The 25,862-nt window shown below is 49.9% G+C and overlaps 1 protein-coding gene across 1 annotated transcript in view; it reads right to left on the bottom strand.

Moving 5' to 3' along the window:
- RTCB (RNA 2',3'-cyclic phosphate and 5'-OH ligase) overlaps window positions 1-25,862 on the bottom strand; it is a 156,672-nt gene that overhangs the window by 108,982 nt on the left and 21,828 nt on the right. The window contains exon 2 of the mRNA XM_086953014.1: window positions 11,449-11,527. Coding sequence (XP_086809140.1) covers window positions 11,449-11,527 — 79 coding nt within the window. The remainder of the gene's footprint in view (window positions 1-11,448; window positions 11,528-25,862) is intronic.

The raw sequence follows: 25,862 nt of genomic DNA, 5'->3' as shown, positions 1-25,862 counted from the left end.
CATATAGAATTTAAAGGTATGAATGTGTCACAGGTTAAGAAATGTGTGAACTCAACAAATGAGCAGAAGCAAAACAGACAGAAATGTTTTACTCTTTGAGCAATATGGGACTTAATCCTTTCTATGCTGATGACGGAACCGCTCCGTCATCAGCTGCGGTGGCGCTGTGCTGATGGAGCGGTTCCGTCATGGCCCTGCCGCCGCGCCTGCGCTGCGCGTTCTATTGAGCGGACGGGGCCATGACGGAACCGCTCCGTCATGAGCACAGCCCAACCGTGGCGGATGACGGAGCGGTTCCGGCATCAGCATGCGGCCGCCCCGCCCAATTAGCGCTGCGGCGGAATAGCTGCCGCAATGATGTGGTTAATGAGAAAGAAAACCTAATACGCTTTATCTAAAACAAATGGGTTATTTTCAGTATCGCTTCTTGAATTTATGATGATCAGTTGTTTTAGATAGCTGTGGAAAAATAATTATGCATACTTGACAAACAATAGGTATGGCGTACACTAGGTGGGACTGCTTCTACGTTTTGAACAATTCTTGTGTTCTAGGGAAAGTAAAGCGGAACAAGTTTTCATCATTTTCTTTTTAAATTGTTTTTATTGATAAAAGTTTGTGGCAGACAAGTATACAGAGTTTACATACGGTACCCGCAAGTTGCATTCATCACCATACAAGTTACAGAGGTTGGGAAAACAGATATGTTAAATAGTTACATCTATGTCCGTAGTTTTTCGCATTTCTAATTCCACCATGGGTGATACACAATCTCTCCTCAGTGAGTGTTCCATTTCAACCAATTTTATCCCATTTCTTCGGGCATCCTCTGGTTATAAAACTTCTTTCTCCGCTATCATGGACCTGTCAAACTCTTTCAGCCACACCAACACAGTAGGCGGTGCCACTCCACCCCATCCCCTTGCCAGTTTTCTTTTTACTAATGTGTATCCCAGCGTCACCAATTGTTGTTCGATTTCAGTCAGGTCTGTATCCTCCCATATGCTAAGCAAACCCAGTCGGGGCGTCAGGTTCACTGTCTTCTGTCATATAGCTAATTCTTTTCTATATACTGTGTTAAGTTAGCATGAGCTTATTAAATGTTTAAACGCCATTTTACCTTTCTGCCTTATTTTGCACACGACACATAATTGTTGTTTTAGCTTTCAACCCAGAAGAGCTTCGCGATTTACTTGAGAAATAATATGTTATTGCTCTGTTATCAGTTTTGCTCGGTACACTGTCTGCACAGTGAGTGCTGAAGGCTGCAAGGATAACTTGACACTATGTTGTTGTGAGGTCTGATCTTCGCACCTCCATAGACATAACACACATGCTGCTGCCAAAATCTGGCTCTAGGCGGGTTTTATATTGTTGTGCTGAACACACACGTAACACACTTGATGGTGCTTCGTATGCAGAGAGCTGGTGGAAGATGATGTGATCCTCTGCCACTGAGATTTTGAGGTATGGGCCCGCCCTGATAAAACCCAAATGAGACCTTCATAGATATAAAATACTATGCTAAATAGGGAGGGTGTGAATTAGGTGTTGTTAATTCCTATTCATTTCAGCATCTTAGTATGCTGTCATCATTCGCCTTTTATGGACTAATAACTATGCTGATAACTTTGTTGCTTATAATATGTTTGCTAGTATTGTACAAGATACTGCGTTTGAGAACCATGCATTAGTAAATAAATATATCAAACATACACGTGTCCTCATTTACTCCATGTTCTGGTTTGCAATGATTATATAACAAAAGAGTGTTCCACGATACCTGAGGTAATCTAAGTTCATGTTCTGGTCTGTCTAAGCATTGGGAGTTTGTTATGACCAATGAGACACTGTAGCTAGCCCGGTAAGGGGATTTTGGGTACTGAGGTGAGTTTTGGGCCATCCTAATTCACCGAGGTTCCAGGTCTCTATGCACAGTTCTGTAGGAGAACGGAATTCCCGCTACACTTCCCTAATGAAGACTGCATGTGATTTGTGGCCCTCTCCCAGAGATCCCGCACCAGCGGGCATTCCCACAGTGTATGATGGAAAGTAGCTGGCTGCCTACAACCCTTCATACATAGGTCATCTTGCCTAGACCCTATTTTGGCCAGCGTTAACCCGTCAGATAGGAGCGTTGCAAGATCCTGGTTGTATTAGTCTGAATCTAAGCGTGAAGGCCGTTTCTCTAGGTGACATAAGAGGCTGTCGCCAATCTTCCACATCGATCGGTACCAGATCTCTCTCCCATTGCTCCTTGAGCTTGACGAAGGTATCTGGAAAATTATTACTACGTTTTTTATAAGTCAAAGATATCGCCTTAGACTGCAGTGGCCCATCTAGCAAGTGATCCTCCAGAGGCGAGGAGTCCGGTATGTCTTCGCAGCTCGGGAAGGCCGGCTGTAAGGCATGTCTAATTTGCAGGTATCTAAAAACCTCTCCCGGAGCCAGTTGGTAGCTCTTCTGGAGATCTTCAAATTTGAGTATTGCTCCCTTTTTAACCAAATCGTTCACTGCCGAGATACCTATTACATCCCACCTATCAAATTCTGGTTGATAGCATAGCATGCATAATTTCTGAGTGTACCATAGTGGTGTTGCCTTAGTGAGGACGCCAGCCCATCCCAGCCACGAGTTTGCCAGACGCCAAATTTGCACCTTGTGCAGTGTTGGACCAATGTATCTTTGTTTCATGGTGCGGGAATACAGGGCACCCAGATAGCCAGAGCTATCCATCTGGTACCTGTCTAGGATGTAGGCCAGGTCCGTTGGCGAGACGTACATCCAATAATTTACGGCCACCAACTGAGCGGCCCAGTAATATATCAACGCTATCCCCCCATCATACCACCCCTTCGTTAGTTTCTGAAGTGCAATTCTAGGGGCCTTACCAACCCATTACAGTGTACATACCTATCCCTTCAACCGCTACAAAGTACGCATCTGGAATTCGGTGCAGGCAGTTCTGGAGAATATATAAAAATTGCGGGAGTGCCAACATTTTAAAAAGAGCTGCGCGGCCCACCAAAGACAGAGGCAGCGACCGCCAGTGCTTAACGTCTGTTCGCAATCTAGTCAACGGGGGTGCCAAGTTGTGGCTGTAAAAGAGAGCCAGGTCTGACTTGTTAAAAACGTGGATATTTGAAAAGTAATCCTCCTCCCCTCCCTAAGCGCCTTGAGACCCTCTGGGTATGTAGAGCGCTATATAAATTCTCTGACTTGACTTGACTTAAATCCGCCAACTGCAACCACTAACGCGCAGTCTTAGGGAGATGGGGAGTCAGTCCATGTAACACAAATAGCACAGATTTACCCCAGTTAATTGCGTATTTCGAGTACTTCCCAAAGTTTGTGAAAATATTGAGAACAGTGTGTATGGACTTATAAGGGGAGGCAAGGTAGAGCAAAACGTCATCGGCATATAGGGATAATCTGTCCTCACACTCCAATGACCATCTGAAAACCCGCACCATCACATCACGATGGATCCAAACAGCCTGGGGCTCCAGCGTAAGGGAAAACAGCATCGGGGACAGTGGACACCCCTGTCTGGTGCCTCTCTGTAGCGTGAACATATGGGATGTATAGTTGTTAACTCTCACCTGCCCCTGGATGTCAGTGTATAGCAGCTTTACCCATCTTGTAAATTTAGGACCCAACCCAACTCTCACAAGAACTTCAAAAAGATATGGCCATTCAATCTAATCGAATGCCATGGAGGCATCCAGGACAATATAGCTGCATCTTCTCTCAAAAAATCCCTGCGCACCAGTACATTATGCAGTTGGCGTTTGTTAAGAGCTGTGTTTCTCCCAGGCATAAAGCCAGATTGATCTGGGTGCACCAGGGAGGAAATTACTGTCCCAAGTCGCGTGGCAAGTACTTTTGCCAAGATCTTTGCCTCTACATTTATCAGCGAGATTGGCCTGTACGAGCTACAGTCATCCACTGGCTTTCCCGCTTTATGAATAACAATGCTAGCAAGACGTTGGTCTGCTGGCAGAAGTCCCTTCTCACAACTTTCCTCATACATTGCCCGCAGATGCAGGACAACCTGAGGCATTGACTTAAGGAACTCAATGGGCGTGCCATTTGGCCCCATCGCCTTCCCAGATTTATTTTGGCCAATAGATTTCTGGATTTCCTCATTTGTCAGATCTGCATCCAATACATCCCTATCCAGCTCAGAGAGAGTTGGCAGTTTTCATCATTTTTATTTGAAACAACTGACTGGCTGTTTTAATGCATTTTGATTACCTCTATAATTTTTTGTTCATTTATATTTTGCCTTAAATAACTTGAGAAAAATCACAGAATACCAATGACATAGAACATGCATGTGTAGGCAATCACTTTATCTCCGTGCTCACACTAGATTTTTTACCTTTTGCTGAACCCTGTATATTTACAAGCTTAAGAACTCTGTGCGCTTTACCCCTGCTACCTAGTACTAAAGTGCCTGTGCTCCCCCTTTAAACATGATTGAAGTGGCATACTCCTAATTGGTATATTGAACTAGCCTAGAAGTCTCTAGTATATACTACAAAGTGTACCCAGGGCCTGGAAGTGGACTCAGCAGCTTTTGTGCCATCCACTACAGTGGCGATGCAAGCATGGCTTCAGGCCTACCATTGTAGCCTGACTGTAGCAGTGTAAAAACTGCAATTTGATCTGTCAAAATAAACCTTTTTTCCCCCCCAGGACAAAGAGGTTAGACTCTAAGGGCCTCATTACGATGTTGGTCGGAAAGCATTCTGAGCGACTCATTGACGGAATCTGTTCCGACCGATTCGGGTTCGGCGAGTCCGACCGACCACGATGTTTACGAACACCGTTCCGTCGGACTCCCATTGTCTTCAAAGGGAGCCTGTGTTCCAACCGACAGCACCAGCTCCCATTGAAAAAAGGCGTAGTTTGGGAAAATCTTGCACCCTTTCGCAGGCACCTCAGGATGCTTGCCACACTGTGCCAGGTTGTAAAGAGGGGTCCCGTGGGTACACCGAAGGGCCCCAACCGGATGCCTGCGGGTGAACGGGCCTGATACGGGCCCCCAAAGGCAGTTTCCGACAGCCTTTTCGTGTAAGACAGACCGCTTCAGAGAGGCTGTCTGAATCGGACATTGTAATAAGTCGGTCAGAAACGTGGTTCATAGACCTATACGATTCAGCTCCGACCGACTCGGAATCTTCGATTGCCGGTCAGACCAGAGTCGGAAAGACCAAACGGTTACCTTCTATCGTAATCTGTCGGTCATGTTTCTGAGTCGGTCAGAAACCTGGGTCCGACACAGGTTAGGAAAATTTGAATGCCATTCGGAGTCTTTCCAAATGACATCGTAATGAGGGCCTAAGTGTCAGCTGGCTAACCTCCTGTGTGGTTACAGAGAGACAACATGCTGCAAGGGGCATTTTCCTGAAGGTCCCAGCTGACCAGTGGCAACTACTCGGTGATTTTAATCTATGGCCTAACGGTATCCTTAACGCAGCGCTCAAAAACCTACTCTCCACCCGTGACAGTTTCGGCCTCTCTCAATTGACCTCTAAGGCCACCCACAGAGCTGGTCATCTGCTTGACCTGATCTTTGCGGTACCTGACCTAGGGGTGATGGGAGAAACTCTTCCAATGGATTGGACTGATCATTCATTGGTCAAATTCTTTCTGCACAAGACGACTGGCCCTCACAAGGCCCCGGCGCCGACCAAGGAAATCAAATGCAGAGACTGGAGGGCTCTATCACGAGCACACTCTTTGGGCGATATGCTCCATTTACAACAACCTTTTGATGTGAATAAAAGCATAGACGACAACTACAATTCCCTTGTCTCCAGCATCTCAAGGGTGGTCGACACCCTTGCCCCCCTCAAAAATCGGACCTGTAGGGGTAAAGATTCTGCCCCTTGGTTCAATGCCGACCTAAAACTACTAAAGCTTGAATGTAAGCAGGCAGAGAGAAGGTGGAGACGGGATTATAATAAAACTTGTAAAGACACGTGGAAAACTAAGACCCACGCGTATAAAAATCTCATCAAAAAATCTAAAGCTGATCACTACTCTTCCTTGATTTGTCACACCAACAACAACTCCAGGAGCATTTTTAGCATCCTAAACAGCATCACTAACCCAGAGTCCTGTAAAAATATGATCGTCCCCTCCCAAGACCTATGTGACAACTTGGCCTCATTCTTCAAGGAGAAAATTGAACTTATCCTTAAAGATCTGGATACGCCTTTGATTGCCGGCAATCCCCCCCTCCCTCTGAATACTGTTATTCTGGAAAATCAAGCGCCTAATTCAGTTGTGCCTCCAGAAGAATTCCTTTGCAGGTGGCCACCGCTTACTCTCGAACTCTTTACTAAGATAGCCAGAGGGATCATGTCTGGGTCTCCATTGGACCCAGTACCCCCTAAAATCTGGAAAGAATGCGAAGCAGTACTCTTCCCCCCACTTCATCTAATATGTAAGCAATCCCTACTGACCGGCACTGTCCCTGCCTATTGGAAGCGTGCGCTAGTCTCCCCTTTACTGAAGAAACCCTCCCTGGACCCGGATTGCTCAAAAAGTTACAGGCCCATCTCACTGTTACCGTTCCCTGCCAAAATAATGGAACGGGTGGTCAGCAACACCCTCTCTGACCACCTGGAACGCCACTTACTACTGGATGGGGACCAATTTGGTTTCCGGCCTGCTCACGGAACCGAAACGGCCCTTATTATCGCCATGAACGAACTTCAAAGGCGAGCAGACAGAAGCCAAGCATCATTTTTAATATTGCTCGATATGTCTGCCGCCTTTGACACGGTGAATCACAAGATCCTACTGAGACGCCTATGGGAGGCAGGAGTGAGGGATACGGCACTGCACTGGTTCCACTCTTTCTTGCTGGACAGGCAACAAGCAGTATCTCTACCTCCTTTCCAATCTGTCTTCTCCCCTGTAGCGCATGGAGTCCCACAGGGCTCTTCCATTAGCCCAATACTTTTTAATATTTACCTTAGGCCACTTATTCTTCTAATCAAAAGTTTCGGCATCAAAACCATTAACTATGCTGATGACACGCAGATGATCCTCTCCCTGGAAGGAGAGGACTCTATCTCTATAGAGATCCTACATAATTGCTTGCGGGAGACATCTAGGTGGCTGAAGAACAATTCACTTCAGTTTAATGCCGGGAAAACTGAGGTACTTTTCAACAGTGGCTTGAGGATCCCCCGTCCGTTCCCTGGCAATTTCTGGCCCCCGGAAACAGTTTTTAATGTTCAGCCCGCAGTCTCTGTCCGCAACCTAGGGGTCATGCTTGACCACAAGCTCAGCATGGAAACCCATGTTCAGAAAACCTCTGCCTGCTGCTATGCCATTCTGCGCTCCTTAAGGAAGGTTCTGCCCCTCCTACCCACCCAGGCTCGTGCTCAAGTAGTTAGATGTACTATCCTGAGCAGGTTGGACTATTGCAATGCCCTCCTGCTCGGGGCCCCGGAGTATCTACTAGACAGACTCCAAAGAGTCCAATCTGCGGCAGCAAAACTGGCTTTGGGGCTCCCGAGGCGTTCCCATGGACCATCTGCCTTGGCACAATTGCACTGGCTCCCTCTCAGACAGAGAGTGCAATTTAAGGCCCTCTGTATTGTTTTTAGGGCCCTCCATGGCTCTGGCCCAGCCCCCTTACAATCCAAGTTTGTGTGGTATGTCCCCACTAGACATCTCCGCTCCTCTGAAGCCAAATTGGTAGTTACCCCCAGATTCAAGAAGGTCAGATCTGGAGGCAGATCTTTTGAGGTCACCGCCGCCAGACTCTGGAACACCCTCCCCACTGAGATCAGGCACACCGAGGAACTCCTACCTTTCAGAAAAAAGGTTAAAACTTGGCTCTTCCCGGGCTAGCCCACGCCCACCTCTTGTTCCACCCCTCACTTCTCCCCCTCAGACTCTGTCAGCGCCAGGATGCCTGCAATGGCGACAGTTTGCGCTCTACAAATTCTTAAAATAAATAAATAAATAAACTGGACCTGGACAAGATCCTGCCTGACACTGAGGGTTTAAGTGCTTCACCTGAGGTCCTGCCAGGCTGTAATAGGTGTACGCTTGTGGTGGATTTGGACTAAAAAGACTAGGGGTCACATGTACAAAGGAAATCATTTGAGATTACCAAATAGCAAATTTTTGCGATTCTCTATTTGGGAATCACTAACACCAATGTACAAAATGTGTCATTGACACATTTTGTGAGTCTCAGTGGGTTGCAAACAGACCTACCGCATGAATATAAATGAGGTAGGTCTTGGTTTGTGACCCACTGAGCTTTGTAAAATACTTGGATAGTGGCAGACCACCATGTCTGTAATTACTTGTAAATAAAGCAATTTTGGAAAATGGGATGAGTTTAAAAAAATAAAGTTATTTTAATTTCTTAAGCGTAGACAAGTGGTCCGTGGAACCACTGCCTGTGGTTAACAAATGGTTTTACAAACGTTCACAAAGGGGAAACCATTTGCGAATGGGTTACTACCTACTTGAAGTAGGTGGTAAAACGTAAATGTTTTGCAACCGCATTTTGATTGCAAAACATTCACACATACCACTGCAATTTGGTATTAGGAAGGGACGCTAAACATGCCGCTTCCTAATACTGAATTTCAAACCCAATTTGCAATTTGGTAAGAGGTTAGCGAATTGTAACTATGGCTTTTTAATGGAACAAACTGGCCCATTCTGAGAATCGTCTCAATTGCAACTACATAGCCTTTGTACATGTCACACTGAGTCAGAAGGTAAAATCATAGACCAGGATGAACCTGGTTGGTGTAACCGACCAAGGCTCTACTGCCGTCAGCCTCAAACTACGCCTAGGTCTCAGTCTACCACATTGAGTATCCTTAGCACTATTTTCCCTTAATATTTTAAGACTCATATCTCCAGTTCCTCTTATTGGATTTTTGTCATTGTCTTTATTAAATGTAACTATTTTTCTAATTCAGTATTTTTTTGCATTTTGAATTCATTATTGTTTTGGTGCTGCAGCTGCATTAATACGTAATACTTCACAAACATTGTCCTAAGTTAAGCTTGTCTGCTCTGTGTCATAGCTAACAGGGGGTTGAGCTCGGGTTAATTAAGTGACTTCGAGGTTTCACCCTGACAAGAGTTATGATCATGGCTTGAGGTGGGAATAAGAATCCAAATTTTTACAGTGTGTAATTAAAGGGAGGATAAAATAACTTCCGACAATATTAAATTTAGCAATTGCGACATTTCAATTTTAACTTAAGACGTTTATATCATTTCATACGGGTAAATCTCATTATGCATATATTGGGTACAGCTGTGATTTACATACAGAAGTACATATTGTTTTTATATACAGAAGAATCCCTGCACAGAAGTTTCCTAGTAAACATAAACAAAGGAACAGATATGAGGTAAGGGAAAGCTAACATTTGAGACATCATGTGATGACCTGACGTAAACACTGAGTAAAGGACTCATTAAGTGTTTCCCTTATTTTGAAGTCACAGAGAAAGGCATCCCTTCACATGGAGTAATTGTATTTAATTTGGAAAAAACATTTTGGAGAAATAAGCTTGTGGAAATATAAGGTTTTAAATAATTTGAGGACCACAATGACAGAAATATGTTAGAATGCTACTATATATAATAATTACTCATATCTATTCTATACAGATAACCCTGAAGAAAATTCAAAAAGGAAACTCAAATGCACTGGCTATTGTTCAAGTAGAAGTAGAAAAATCTTTATTTGGATAAAAGAAAAATATCCGTAAAAGCATTTCACAGTAAATCCACAAGTCAGCACATTGTTATAAGAAATTTTGAAGCATGTTTTACAACAGTTATCAGTAGGAGCCGTCCGTATCGTGTCAATTTCTGTTGCATGTGTAAGATTAAACATTTATATGCTAGACGACAATAACACTTAGCGTTAGGACAAAGGGGTTTGATGTACTAACAGTTGCCGACTTACAACTCATAAAAACCAGACAAATTCACAAAATTGATACTAGTTGTGCAAAAACGCAGTCCAAATAAAATAGTTCGCTGGTCATTGACAATCAATATGATAAAATGCGACTAGTTATAAACAATTTTTTAAAACTTGGGGTTAAAATACAACTTGATTTAGACAGCTAGGCAGGGGAGAGCGGGGGTTACTGGTCCTTCCGCCTTTAGCGTGAGGATGCGGTGTGCGTGCCGTATGCAGATTGTGAAGGCAATGTTTAGAGCTGTATTTTCAGGGTTCAAGGATGTAATAATTGCCTGTCTACAGGTCCGTACACCCAGCCTATTCCACTCTGCTTTGAGATTGCGTCTGCGTTGGGGCATAAGGGCGGGACATAAGCAAACCACGTGCTCCAGTGTTTCGGCTGTTTTGCTGCACCCTCTGCATGTTAAATCTTCCGTGGTGCGCCGCCATGGGGGCAGATCTTTTAGGAATCGGCTATTGAACAAATTGAATATTAATAGAATCCTGAGGTAAAAGTGCAGATGAATTTAAGGAGATGAACGGATGCAACTGGATAGCACTTAATTATGTGTGACTAAACTAAAAATGACGATTATACTGTGAAGTAGATATTGTTTGCATACGAGTGCACTCGAGTTTATCGGTCTACAATCAGGTTTCAGTTTGACAATTAAAAAGTACTGGCAGCAGTAACCGCCAGAAGGCTGTTCCATATGCGACAATGTGCTATGCAGTATTTTGAAATACAACTGTAAATTCTTCTCTCCCCTCCCAAAGAATGGTCCGCCTCCTTTCCAGTTAAAAGTATCAATGTTTGAGAAGCATATTTTCCTAGAAAGTCTGTGGTGCAAATTTCCCTGTTAAAAGTTTTTTTCCTCTACAGGCTCAGCCTTGCATGATGAATTACATTGCTATAATACAATATAAAGTATTAGAATATGTGACTATCTAATAGTGAAGGATTTTTTGAAACCCCATGCAGTCTGTAGAGACCTTTGTAGATCAACCATCATTTCATCCAGCGGTTCTACTCTGGCAATGACTGCATGTAAGATAGAGTTTAGTTCTCTTATTCAATATCTCGAATAGAAACTCCTCAACATAGACCAGCCTAATTAATTTTCTGTAATTGAATGTCAAACTTTGTTCTCGTGAAGCCCCTGACCTCTTGTCATCATGTTCAAGAACAAAAATTACAAAAGGGAGGGTTACTGGAGTTAGCCTCTGTAACAACAATGAAAACTAAAACCGAAACTTTCACAGAAACCGCTAACCAGCCGAAGGATAGTGATCTAACAGGAAAAAGCGGCATGTCGGAGTCCAACTGATAAGGTATTCGGACCGCTCTCTAACAAGCTCACCTTCCTGCACCAAGTTATTTCTTGAAAAAGCAAACTATACAGAACACACCTCCAGACTACAACAGAGTAAGCCAAAGCTGTGTGCAGTCACTCCACTCCTCATGGACTTACCGCTCCCTCTGCAAGAGTTCCTCAGCTCCTCAAACATTAGCTTCTCCAAAGCATCGTTCACATAGAACACTCCTTCCACCTATGAGAAAAAAAGAACAAATATTTGATCAGTCCCAACAAGTTATAAATGCCCACCAGGGTAGAATTTGGTTACTTACAAAATGTTCCTCAAGAATTAAGGATTCCTCGCACTGATAAGTGCAAAAGGAATCGATTATCTGGACCAAAAAAATCAAGTAGGCCTATTATTGAATTTAGTTAATTAGCTCCACTAGTTCCCATTCCAAGTAGCTGACAAAGCTAGCAGGTCTGGATTTAAAGTGCCCATGTATGCAAAAACAGGCAGGCTCAAATGTGCACTGTGAAATCAGTTTCATAGCTCAGCAAGTTTGATAAATTAAAAACAGGGCACAAAAAATGCACAAAAAGTAGCAGGTCTCGCACAGATGAGGCACAAATAATCTGTGTGCATTTGTTCATGCCTAGCTTTACATGTGTTAGCTGTAGCACCTTAACTCCAGACATGTTGCCTTTGCAAGTTCTTGTTTTCTTTCCCGGCGAGAGGCCCACAGTGTATGCCCAGGTTTGAATCCTAAAGAACAGCAAGCATGAGACAAGCTGTGTCTTGTCTCACTGTTGAGGCCCATTTCTTTAGACAAGGCTCGTCTAAAGAAAGGTGCACGGCTGATAATGTTAAAGCGCCGCATGGGCGTTTTACCAACTACCATTTGTAATGCAATAGTGGTCACATTTACCACAATAGGTCTGGCATGTAAATGCCAGACCTATTGCAAATGCTTGTTTGTTTTTCTCACTGGTTATAATTTTGATCGCTGATGCTCTCCCTGCTTTTGAGACCGCTATTGAACGCCTCCTCAGCGCCCGACATCGCCATCCCAGACGGCTACAAGATCATCCGAAGGGACCGCATCAACCACACCGGAGGAGGCATCGCCATCGTCCACAGGAACACCATCCGCAACACGACCAACACCGATGACACCCTCGCAACCACCGAGCACCTGCACTTCCAAGTCCACATCAACCCCAAGACTACCCTCAGAGGCACTCTCATCTACAGACCCCCTGGACAACGCACACAATTCAGCGAAGACATCGCCGACTTCATCAGCCCACACGCCCTCTGCTCCGCTGACTACATCCTCCTAGGGGACCTCAACTTCCACCTGGAGAACAATAACGACCGCAACACCACCACCCTGCTGGACAACCTCGCCAACCTGGGACTCAAGCAACTGGTGACCACCCCCACCCACTACGCCGGACACACACTCGACCCCGTCTTCTCATCCAGCAAGGACATCGCCTTCAGCCATGCCACCGGACTCCACTGGACGGACCACAGCTGCGTCCACTTCAGCTTCGCAAGGACCACAATCCACCACCACCAGCAACAGGCTGCACGCAGGAACTGGAACAAGATCACAGCCGACCAGCTCGCGTCCTCCCCGAGCACGAACCCTCCCACCAGCACAACGAACCCTAGCCAGGCGGCCACCAACCTCACGAAGTGGATCAGCGACTGCGCAGACGAGCTCGCCCCCCTGAGGACCCCGCCCAGCAGACCCGGCAGCAAGAAAGCCCCATGGTTCACCGACGAACTCAAGAGCTCCAAGAAGAACTGCCGAGCCCTCGAGAGAACCTGGCACAGAGACCCAACACCGGACAACATGACTGCCCTCAAGCTCGCCACCCGAAAACACCACCAACTCATCCGCGCCACCAAGAAAACTGCATTCAAGGAACGACTGGACAACAACGCACACAACAGCAAAGAACTCTTCAACATCGTCAAAGAGTTCTCCAACCCCAACGCCGGAAACAACGACATCACCCCTTCGCAAGACCTCTGCAACTCCCTCGCCTCCTACTTCCACAACAAGATCGCGGACATACACAACAGCTTCAGCACTCAACCGACGAACACCACGACCGAACCACCGCCCCCCACCACCACCCTCCGCGCCTGGACTCCGATCAGCACCGAAGACACCGTCCGCACGATGAACTCCATCCACTCCGGATCTCCGACCGACCCCTGCCCTCACCACGTCTTCAACAAGGCCGACGCTATCATCGCACCCCACCTGCGGGACATCATCAACACCTCCTTCGACACCGCTACCTTCCCGGAGAGCTGGAAGCACGCCGAACTCAGCGCTCTACTCAAGAAGCCATCGGCTGACCCCACCGACCTCAAAAACTACCGCCCCATCTCGCTGCTCCCGTTTCCTGCAAAAGTAATCGAGAAGACCGTCAACAAGCAGCTGGCCGCCTTCCTCGAGACAAACGGATCCCTCGACCCCTCGCAGTCTGGCTTCCGGGCCAACCACAGCACCGAGACCGCCCTGATCGCAGTCACCGATGACATCCGAGCGCTGCTCGACCCCGGAGAAACAGCGGCCCTCATCCTCCTCGACCTCTCCGCGGCCTTCGACACTGTCTGCCATCGTACCCTAGTACAACGCCTCAGCTACGTCGGAGTCCAGGAGAAGGCACTGGAGTGGATCATCTCCTTCCTCGCCGGAAGGACACAGAGAGTCCGCCTCCCTCCGTTCAGATCTGAAGCCACCGAAGTCATCTGCGGCGTCCCTCAAGGCTCCTCGCTCAGTCCACCCCTCTTCAACATCTACATGAGCCCCCTCGCAGACATTGCACGCCAGCACAACCTCAACATCATCTCCTACGCCGACGACACCCAGCTGATCCTCTCCCTTACCAACGACCCCCCCCACCGCCAGAGCCAACCTTCACGAAGGGATGAAAGAGGTAGCCGAATGGATGAAGAACAGCCGCCTGAAACTGAACTCAGATAAGACGGAAGTCCTCATCCTGGGATCCTCACCCGCCGCTTGGGACGACTCCTGGTGGCCCCCCGCCCTAGGCAGCGCACCCAAACCAACAGACCACGCACGCAACCTGGGCTTCATCCTGGACTCCTCCCTCTCCATGACCAGACAAGTCAACGCCGTCTCCTCGTCGTGCTTCAACATCCTGCGCATGCTACGTAAGATCTTCCGGTGGATCCCCACCGAGACCAGGAAGACGGTCACCCAGGCCCTCGTCACCAGCCGTCTGGACTACGGCAACACCCTCTACGCCGGAACCACCGCCAAACTCCAGAAGAGACTCCAGCGGATCCAGAACGCCTCAGCACGACTCATCCTGGACATCCCCCGTCGCAGCCACATCTCCGGACACCTGAGAGATCTGCATTGGCTCCCGGTCAACAAGAGAATCACCTTCCGTCTCCTCACCCACGCACACAAAGCCCTACACAGCCAAGGCCCAGGATACCTCAACAGCCGCCTCAACTTCTACGCTCCCAAACGCGAGCTTCGATCGACCAGCCACGCCCTCGCCGCCGTCCCCCGCATCCGTAGAGCCACCACAGGGGGACGGTCCATCTCCTACCTCGCCGCCAAGACATGGAACTCCCTCCCCACCCACCTCCGCCTGACCCAGGACCACCTCGCCTTCAGGAAGCAACTCAAGACCTGGTTGTTCGAGCAGTAGCAGACCCCCCCCCCCCCCCCCAGCGCCTTAAGACCCTCTGGGTAAGTAGTGCGCTATATAAATGCAATGATTGATTAATTGATTGATTGTTGAAGTTTCTGTCCCTAATGTGGTGGTTGCTGTTTTTCTTGCTGTTGTGGTCATTGTTGTTGTAGTTGTCCTTGCTGTGTTTACAACTGTCGTCAATGCTGTAGCCCTTACCTTGCTGCCTGCCTTTTTTACTGTCCAAATCATGGCGGCCGGTGTAGCCCCACCAGCCGTCTTCACTGCTCTTGCTGAAACAGTCCCTGCTGTGGTTGCTACTTTGGTCCCTGCTTAGGTTATAGATGTAGTTGCTGCTTTGGGCCAGGATCTTTTGGCAGCTGTTGGTGTGGTACCCTGCTGTGCTAGCAGCTGTAGTATTTGAGAAGGTGATAGCTGTGGCCGTTGTTTTTGTTCCCGTCGCAAAGCAGCATTGGTCCTTACTGTGGTGGAGCTGTTAATACTGGTGTTATAGCTGCTGTGCTTGCAGTTATTGCTGCTACTGTGGTGGCGGCTGTGATCACAGCTGCGGTTGCTGCTTTGGCCTCCACTAAGTTAGAAGCTATTTAGCTATTGTGCTGTCATTGTGACAGCTTTGGCCGATGCTGCGATTCTTGACATGGTGGCAGCTGTTGTGCCAGCTGTAGCCACGGATGTGGCCGCCCATGCCATGATAGCTGTTGATTTGTAACTAGGGTGACATGTGAAGTGGAGCTTTAATGGGTGCTGTGACGTCTGCTGAAGTAGGACATGCGGTTTCTGTGGTGCTTCCTACTGCTGCGACAGCAGTTGTTCCTGCCTTACTGGCAACTGCTATTGCTGGCACTGGCTGTGTAATTATAGCAGTGGAGATTGTTGTTACAGCAGTGGCTGCTGACAGCTATTTTTGTCCCTGCTACAGGGACAGCAGTGGTCGCCGCTGTAGCTCCTGCTGCTGGCAGCAGTTGTGCTTGGTGCGGTCATAAAAGCTGTTGATGCTGTGGTGGTAGGTCTGGTTGCTGCCATGGTCTCTTTTGTGGAAGTAACTATGGTCGCCATTGTGGTCTTGATGACAGCGGTGGTAAAAACTGCTATCCCTACTCTGATATGCCTGCAACTAGACTAATGCAATTACCATAGTACCAACTGCTATCGTGGTGGCTGTTAGTGCTGAAGTCCTGGTTAATGTTGTGCTTCCTACTGCTGCTGATATAGTGGGTCTATCACAGTAAACCAACTTACTTCTCCCAAACCTCTTTGACGCAATACTTATACATCAACCACCATCCACAGGAAATTTCATTTCAAAAGAATTAATAGCCATCACGTTCCTCTAATGTTTAAGAACGCCCTACTAACATTTTCAGAAAGAACTTCAGTTAATGATTACCACATCGAGCACCCGCCTTTTCTGAAAATGTTTGGGACCCACTGTCGTTGTGAAATACTGTAAGATATGCATCTTGTAACACGCATCAGCGATGGGATTGAGCATCTGCATGAGCAGAGCCGGACTGGGTACCAAAACCGGATTTGCCGGGGCAGTTGGAAGTGCCGCTGAGCGCTTTGCCAGGGCCGGTTTTCGGCCGATTTGGTTTCAGGGTCGATTTTGCAGCTATGCTGCAAAAACGGCCCTGTAACAAAATCGGCCCCCAGGGGCTCAAAACCGGTCCCCACCCTTGCGGCGCACCGGGGGATTGCCCGGTGCCCGCTATGGCCAGTCCGGGCCTGTGCATGAGAGCCACATAATCCTCATAGATGCCTCTAAACTGGGCAGCCACCAATTGGAGCAACAGACTAATGCCCCGGTTATTACTCCAAATCCTTGTTTTCCTCGCCACAGTAATTACCCATGAGCCTCCGGCTCCCACAGAAACTCCAAGCATAAATCTTGCGCTCTAGTCTCCCTCTCCCTCCTCCAAGATGCCCCCCAGTGGCTCCAGTCAATCCCATAAAGGGATACAGAATCACCAAAATGACCTGAAAACCAAGCCGCAGACATGAAGCCACCACCAGGGCCGGGAGGAAAGGGAAACTATACTGTGGCGAGGAAGACAAGGACTCGGAGTAATTAAGATTACGGGTAAGTAACCAGGGCATTACCTACTCGTCAGTCTTCCTCGCCACAGTAATTACCCATGAGCCGATACCAAAGCAAATCAGCTTCATGCAAGGAAAACAGCCACACCAACAACGCAGCGAAAACATAGTTTAATAACAAGAGGCATAGCAACCAAAAAGGACAACCTCTCAAGGAACCCCCGCAGATAGAACAGAAGAGGCAAATGAAACAGAACCCCCACCCCCAACCTGAAGGCGGTAATGGGACATGAAGGTATGAGGGCATGACCAAGTAGAAGCCCTGCAAACGTCCTCCATGGAGACCCCCTTGAAAGCAGCCCATGACACAGCAACAGATCTGGTGGACCGACCTTGAACTGGAAGAGAGGGAACCTCAGAAACAGAACCATAAGCTAACAGAATGGCCTCTTTAATCCAACGACTGACCATGGAGAGGGAGGCCTTTAGGCCCTGAAACGACAGACCAAAATTGACCAACAAATTGTCCACCTTACAAAAGGAAGACGTGCGTGACAAATAAATCAATAAGGCACGACGAACATCCAAGAGGTGCAAAAGGCAATCCTCATCCGAGGAAGGATCAGGGCAAAGAACCGGAGGAATCACCTCCGCAGACTGGTGAAAATGAGAATCCACCTTAGGCACAAATGTAGGATGAGGGCGCAAGACCACACGAGCCGACAAAATGACCAAAAAAGGGGCAGACATCAGGAAAGCCCCAACTCCCCAATACGCCTGGCAGAAGCAATAGCCACAAGAAACATGACCTTGAGCGTCAAAAACTTCAAGTCCACCGACTCCAACGGCTCGAAAGGAGCCAACTGCAAGGAACGCAACACCAAAGGAAGATCCCAAGGAGGAGGACACAGGATAGGACGGGGACGTTGTAAAGAAAGAGATTTAAAAAGACGTGCCACCAAAGGAGAAATTGAAACCAAAGGGAGGACATGAAATGCCCGAATGGCAGCCCACTGAGGTCGAAATGGCCAAGCCCAACACAAACCCATCATTCAAAATATCCAGAATGCGAGCCGGGTCCAAAGAATCCACTGACAGCCCGCGACCCACACACCAAGAAGCAAAATTATCCAATGTTTTGCGTAGGACTTCAGCATAGAAGGCCTTCGGGACTGCTGAATGACCCCAGCAACAGTCAAAGAACCTTCACGCATAAGCGAATCCCTCTCAAGAGCCAGGCCCGCAGACCCAGGGACTGGAACACCGGCAGAGGAAGAAGAGGCCCCAACAGAGGGTAAGGTACAAACGGCAAGGCCCACTCCGGAGTCACAGCCAATTCCAACAACAGTGGATACCAAGGGCGACGACACCATCCCGGAACCACCAGAAGGACAAAGGACCCCTCCCTCTTGATCTTCTGCAAGACCGCCGGAATCAGGGGAACAGGGGGAAAGGAATACAAGAGCCCCTTCGGCCAAGGGAAAGACAGAGCATCCACTCTCCAAGCATTCCGGCAAGGCATAATCGTGCAAAAACAGCGGACCTTGGCATTTGACTGGGAGGCAAAGAGGTCCACGATCGGAGACCCAAACATCCTCACCAACCTCCGGAACATCAACGTCGTCAGGGACAAAGACCCCATGGAAGGAAACACAGACAGTCCGCCACAGTGTTCTCCCGACCGGGCAGGTAAATGGCAGACAGAGACGCCAGACTCAACTACGCCCAAGAACAAATCCGACGACCAAGGCAACTGAGGGAAAGAACTCTGCAACCCCCTTGATGGTTGACATAAGACATCACCACCCGATTGTCCGTCCGGACTTGCACATGGTGACCCCGAAGAAGATCTGAGAAGGCCAATAGACCCAATTGAACAGCCTTCAGTTCAGGCGGTAAAAAGCAGACAGTGGCAGAGTCTGCTAGGACCCGCTTGGCGCTTACTACCTGCAGGGAAGCTCGACTTTTGCGTTAATTTGCTTTTTAAAAGGATTTTAAACATGGTTTGTGCACTGATTCACTTTGTTTGGTATCACTCACTGTTGTTCCACCTTCCGCCCTGGTCCGTCACGGCTTTTAGTGCCAATTGTACGGAGGGCAGAGAAGGCAGGAGGAGTGCTTCCGGCCTCCACGCTCTGGACCAATCAGCTGGCTAGTTGGAGGTGGGAGGGGACCATAAAGGAGCATGTGGGGAAGGATGCGCAGCGGGCGCGCCGAAGTCGCGCCTAAGGCAAGCCCGTCTGCGCCCGTCGTCAGACGCCGGACCCCCTGATGGTTCGGTAAGAGGAGTGCTGGCTTACTCCAGGGAGCGCTTGCTGTCCCTCTGTGCACTGCCCAATTCTTGTTGCTCACGCTTGGGAAAGGGTATGGAGGGGCCTTTCTGTTGCCGCAATTGTGGCTTTGATGCCTCCCCCTCACCGCCGGCCCCCGTAAAACCTACCCTAAAACTCCTCCTACTCAATGCCCGCTCTATGGTGAAACACTATATGGATATTTATGACCTTATCGAAGATGAGGCTCCTGATGTGCTCTTTATTACAGTCCTGGCTAACCGATGACACTGTGGCTGAGCCCGGCCTCGCTCTGCCTCCTGAGTATAGCATTTTGACTGTGAACAGGGCGAAAAGGTGGCGTGGGGGGGGGGGGGTTGAGGTTAGCTGTCATCTTTAAGTCTAGGTTCCCTTGCTCTTTGGTCAGAGAGCCCGTAGCGGGGTGTGAATGCGCTCGTTTTGTTCTTTCCCCTACCGTGCACTTTCCCCTCACTGGTCTCCTAGTGTATCGTCCTCCGGGTCCTGCCGCAGAATTTAAGTCTGCCATTATCGAGGCTGTAAGCTCTCTAGCCTTGACTTCGGCTAATTTCACTCTTAATTTACATTTCGATCTCCCCGCAGACCCTGAAATTGGCTGCCTACTTGCGGACTTCGATGCCTGCCAGCTAAGACAATAGGTGGTGGGGGCGACCCACACGGCCGGTCACCTGCTGGATCCTGTCTTTTTTAACATCCCGGGGCTTACAGCTAAGACACCTAGATTAGTGTGTTGGTCAGATCACTGTTTAGTGTCCCTCTCCCTTCTGCTTCCTTCTTCACTTCCTAGAGTCAATTTTAAATCTATGCTTAAACGTTGCTGGCATAAGCTTAGGTTGGAGGAGCTTCTCGCCGCCCTAGAGGCCTGCCCTCCAACACTAAGCACGAATCCTGAACAGGCCTATAAAACATTCTGTGAATGGGTCATATGTGCTTTAGCCTCACTCATCCCGGTAAAGCAGTCTGTTGGTCGCTGTACTAGATCTAATCCCTGGTATAATGATTCCCTGGCTAGCATGCGTAGTGCCTGTAAAAAACTTGAGCGGGTCTGGAGAAAGAATTACGACCCAGAGGCAAAAAAAAGGTACCAGGACGGGATTAAAGCCTACCACAAAGCGATACATTTGGCACGGTCTGCTTGCCTCACGGATGAAATTAAGGCTAGTAAAAACCCTATTAAATGCATTTTAAAAATTTTGAGTGATTTTTAAAATAGGAAAAACCCCCCTCCTCATACATTCACATCAGGCGAGCAGTGTGAAGCGCTGGCCAAATTCTTTGTCCTGAGAGTGGATACCATCTACAAATCTTTCCCCAGCTGCCCTACGGATCAGGTAGCCACCCCGGTTCCTCTGCCTATTAACACTTTATCGGCTATTCCCACCATTACGGAGGATGAGCTTCTTGCTCCAAGTAGTAGGGTCAAATCAGGATCTCCTTTAGACCCTATGCGGCCGGATCTCGTCAGGGACTGTTTTCCAGTCCTTCTCGACCCTCTATGCCAAGTGATCAACTCTTCTTTTACCTCGGCGGTGGTACCACAAGCTTGGAAACTAGCCAGGGTGGTCCCCCTGTTGAAAAAACCCTCCCTTGACCCCACCAAACCTGAAAATTTCAGGCCGATATCTCTCCTGCCCTGGGCCGCCAAAGTGGCGCAGGCCCACGCCAACAATATCCTCTCGAGCTTTTTGAACGGCAATAGCATTCTGGATCCCTCTCAGATGGGTTCCGCCCAGGACATAGTACCGAGACCGCACTCCTGGCGGTATGTGAACATCTGCGGTCTATCTTGGATGAGGGTCAAACTGCGGCACTGATCTTGCTTGATCTCAGGGCTGCGTTTGATACTGTCTCCCATCAGATCCTACTGCGCTGCCTGGAGGAGGCTGGGGCAGCAGGCCTGGCCCTGGACTGGTTTCGTTCCTTTCTTGCAGACAGGGCGTTTCAGGTCACAGCTCCCCCTTTTCTTTTCCATGTCCATCTTAGCAAGCAGGGGGTTCCTCAAGGCTCAGCCTTGAGCCCCTGCCTGTTTAACCTCTATGTCCCGCCTTTGGCGAGAGTAGCGCGTGAAGTTGGCTTGACCTTGGTGTCATACGCCGCCGACACACAACTGGTGGTAGCCCTCTCAGTTGGCCTTGAGCAGTTTCGGACTGGGCTTGTGGTGATTGCTGAGTGGATGACCACTAACGGTTTACAACTTAATGATAGTAAATCTGAGGTGCTGTTGGTGGGTAGAAACAAGGACCTTTGGAGCACTCAGTGGTGGCCGACATCTATGGGTAATGCTCCAACCCCTAAGCCAGTGGTAAAAAATCTGGGGATCTGGCTGGATTCCACTCTTGGGTTCCAGGAACACACAAAAAAGGTGGCTGGCACTTGATTCGGTCTCTTACGCAGCCTTAGGCCCATCCTTGGATTTTTTGATCCGGCTACAAGCCAGCTGATAGTTCAGGCTACTATCCTCTCGCACATAGACTATGCGAATTCCCTTCTGTTAGGGGCTAATAAGGTGGATGTGCACAGCTTGCAGAGAGTTCAAAACGCTGCTGCACTGGTCTTGCTAGGGCTCCCTAGATTTTGTTCTACGTCAGGCGCCATCAGGCGACTCCATTGGCTGCCTGTGCAAAAAAGGATTGAATTTAAAGCACTTTGCTTAGCGTTTAAAATCTTCAAATTTTCTTCCCCAGAAATTCTATCTAAACTGCTGACCCCATACGTTCCCAACCGCCAATTACGTTCAGCGGAGCAGCTGTTGGCTGTGGTCCCCCGGGTGAAACGTGCTAGAGCCGGGGGGAGGTCTTTCTGTCATTTGGCCGCGAGGCTGTGGAACTCCCTTCCTGCTCAGATCCGCCATCTGGATGGTTTGTTCCCCTTCCGTAAAGCCATTAAAACTTGTTTGTTCCCCCGTTAATAACTCTGCTACCTCTGCTTTTGCCTCTAGCGCCGGGACGCCCCTTTGCTGGGGCAGCTGCGTGCTTTATAAAATTACCTAATAAATAATAAATATATAAGTTGGAGGAACAAGACACCATCGAGGGAGCCCAAACCCCCTGGGTCGATGAATCCCCCACAGTAGCACCCCAACCCAGCAGGCTGGCATCTGTAGTGAGAACGCGGGTGGGAACAACCAGAAACGGGCGGCCCCTGGACAGATGAGCCTCGTCCAACCACCAACCCAGGACCACTCGAACAACCTCGGACATAGGAATCAAAACATTCATATCTAAGGAACAGGGGACCCAATGCAACAAAATGTGGGACACCACCGGATACATGTGGAGGCGAGCCCACGGTACCGTTAACAAAGTTGCCGACATCAGACCCTGAACCCTTAACCACAGGCTCACAGGATGAGAAAGCCCCAACAACAGGGAACGAACTGCAGACATCAGGGACAGAATCCGAGCAGGGGGCAGGAACACCATCCCCAACTGAGTCTTGAACTGAGCTCCAATGAAAGTCGATTCCTTCGCAGGAACGACTTCGGCACATTCACTAGGAATCCGTGATGCTCCAGGACATGGCACACTCTCTGGACATGCAACTCCGCCTTAGAAAGAGAAGAAGCAGAAATCAAAATATCGTCCAGATAAGGAAAAACACTTGTGGGACACCCCCGCGCCGCACGGCCACCAGCTGCTGCGTGTGCCCCCTGCCTGCCCTCTGCCTCGCTGCCGCCTCGTTTTGCCGGTTGCCGACTGCCTCCGCTGCGGGGATTGTTTTGCCTGGTTTTGACGATCATTTGTGCCTGTTTTTGTTTTACTTCGTCTAACTTCTTGTTTTCCTTGTTTTGTCGTATTTTTGTGCCTGTTTAGCATTTTTCTTTTTGCCCGTGTTTTAGGCTCTCCTTCCTTGTTGTCCGCCTACCTCGCCGCCCTCCGCCCTCCCTTCCCGCCACCGCCGCTTGTCCCCGCCCCTTTTTTCTCTTCTGTAACCCTCCCCGCTCCCGCCTTCCAGCTGCTCCGCCCACCCGCGCACTTCGCCTTAAATGGCGACCGTGCGAACGCGCAGCGGTCACGCGCAGCGGGCGCGCCGATTGTGCGCCGAAGGCGCGCCAAAGGTAAGCCCGTCTACGCCCGTCCGCGACCGGATCGCGACCAGCGCCAGGACCCCTGGTCCTCGAAGACCCCGACCGACCCGCAGGACGTACTCAGCCGCCACCCTCAACGCACTCAACACCGGCCGACGTCCAGAGTGCCACCAAGCCACACCACGTCACTCCCACGGACCCTTCAGCTGCCACGCCTGCAAGTTCTCCTGCATCCGGACCTGCCTCGCACCAACACCCGCCAAGTCAAACACCAGCAGCACCCACCTCAAGTGCATCCTGCTCAACACCCGCTCCGTCCACAGACACGCCATCGAACTCTGGAACCTCCTAGACGCCACAGCCCCAGACGTTGCCTTCCTCACAGAGACCTGGATGAACGCCTCTTCAGCTCCCGACATCGCCATCGCTATCCCAGAGGGCTACAAGATCGTCCGGAGGGACCGAAACGCCAACCAGATGGGAGGAGGCATCGCCATCGTCCACAGGAGCACCATCCGTCTCACGACCAGCACCGACAACACCCTGACCAGCGCCGAACACCTGCATTTCCAGATCCACACCAACCCGAAGACCACCCTCAGAGGCACCCTGATCTACCGACCCCCTGGACCACGCACACAATTCAGCGAGGACATCGCCGACTTCGTCAGCCCGCATGCCCTCCCCTCCGCTGACTACATCCTCCTGGGGGACCTCAACTTCCACCTGGAGAACAACAACGACCGCAACACCAGCACCCTGCTCGACAACCTCGCCAACCTGGGACTCAAGCAACTGGTGTCCACCCCCACCCACCTCGCCGGACACACACTCGACGCAGTCTTCTCTTCCAGCACAGACATCGACTTCAGCCACGCCGCTGAGCTTCAATGGACGGACCACAGCTGCGTCCACTTCACCTTCAAGAGAACGACGACCCACCACCACCAGCAACAGGCCGCCCGCAGATGCTGGAACAAGATCACAGCAGACCAGCTCGCCACCTCCCTGAGCCAGCACCCTCCTGCCAGCTCAGCGAACCCCAGCCAGGCCGCCGACAACCTCACGAAGTGGATCAGCAACTGCGCGGACGAACTCGCCCCACTGAGGACCCCGCCTAGCAGACCCGGCAGCAAGAAGGCCCCATGGTTCACCGACGAACTCAAGAGCGCCAAGAAGAACTGCCGAGCCCTCGAGAAAGTCTGGAGAAGGGAACCGACACCGGACAACAGGACCTCCTTCAAACTCGCCACCCGGAAACACCACCAGCTGATCCGCGCCGCCAAGAAAACAGCATTCAAGGACCGGTTGGACAACAACGCACACAACTGCAAGGAACTCTTCAACATCGTGAAAGAGCTTTCCAACCCCAGCGCAGGAAACAACGACATCACCCCATCGCAAGACCTCTGCAACTCCCTCGCTTCATACTTCCACAACAAGATCGCGGACATACACAGCAGCTTCAACAACCAACCAACGCACACCATGACCGAACAACCGCCCCCCACCACCACCCTCCACGCCTGGACCCCGATCAGCACCGAAGACACCATCCGCACGATGAACTCCATCCACTCCGGATCACCGACCGACCCCTGCCCTCACCACGTCTTCAACAAGGCCGACGCTGTCATCGCACCCCACCTGCGAGACATCATCAACACATCCTTCGACACCGCCACCTTCCCTGAGAGCTGGAAGCACGCCGAACTCAGCGCTCTACTCAAGAAACCCACAGCGGACCCCACCGAACTCAAGAACTACCGCCCTATCTCGCTCCTCCCGTTTCCAGCCAAAGTCATTGAGAAGACCGTCAACAAGCAGATGGCCGCCTTCCTCGAGACGAACAGATCCCTCGACCCCTCACAGTCCGGCTTCCGAGCCAACCACAGCACCGAGACCGCCCTCATCGCCGCCACCGATGACATCCGAGCCCTGATGGACAAGGGAGAAACAGCGGCCCTCATCCTCCTAGACCTCTCCGCGGCATTCGACACGGTCTGCCACCGCACCCTAGTACGGCGCCTCAGCAACATCGGCATCCAGGACAAGGCGCTGGAATGGATCATCTCCTTCCTCGACGGAAGAACACAGAGAGTCCGCCTTCCACCGTACAAGTCAGAGGCCTCCGAAGTCATCTGCGGCGTCCCCCAAGGATCATCTCTGAGCCCCACCCTCTTCAACGTCTACATGAGCCCCCTCGCGGCCATCGTACGCAAACACAACCTCAGCATAATCTCCTACGCCGATACCCAGCTGATCCTCTCCCTGACCAACGACCCCGCCGCCGCCAGAGCCAACCTGCACGAAGGGATGAAAGAGGTAGCCGAGTGGATGACAACCAGCCGCCTGAAACTGAACTCGGACAAGACGGAGGTCCTCATCCTGGGCTCCTCACCCTCCGCCTGGGACGACTCCTGGTGGCCTCCCGCCCTGGGCACCGCACCCAAACCGACAGACTATGCACGTAACCTGGGCTTCATCCTGGACTCCTCCCT

The sequence above is a fragment of the Lissotriton vulgaris genome, chromosome 1_2, assembly GCF_964263255.1.
Source record: "Lissotriton vulgaris chromosome 1_2, aLisVul1.2, whole genome shotgun sequence".
In the NCBI taxonomy this organism is placed as follows: Eukaryota; Metazoa; Chordata; class Amphibia; order Caudata; family Salamandridae; genus Lissotriton; species Lissotriton vulgaris.
This window is presented reverse-complemented; position numbering and strand designations above follow the sequence as displayed.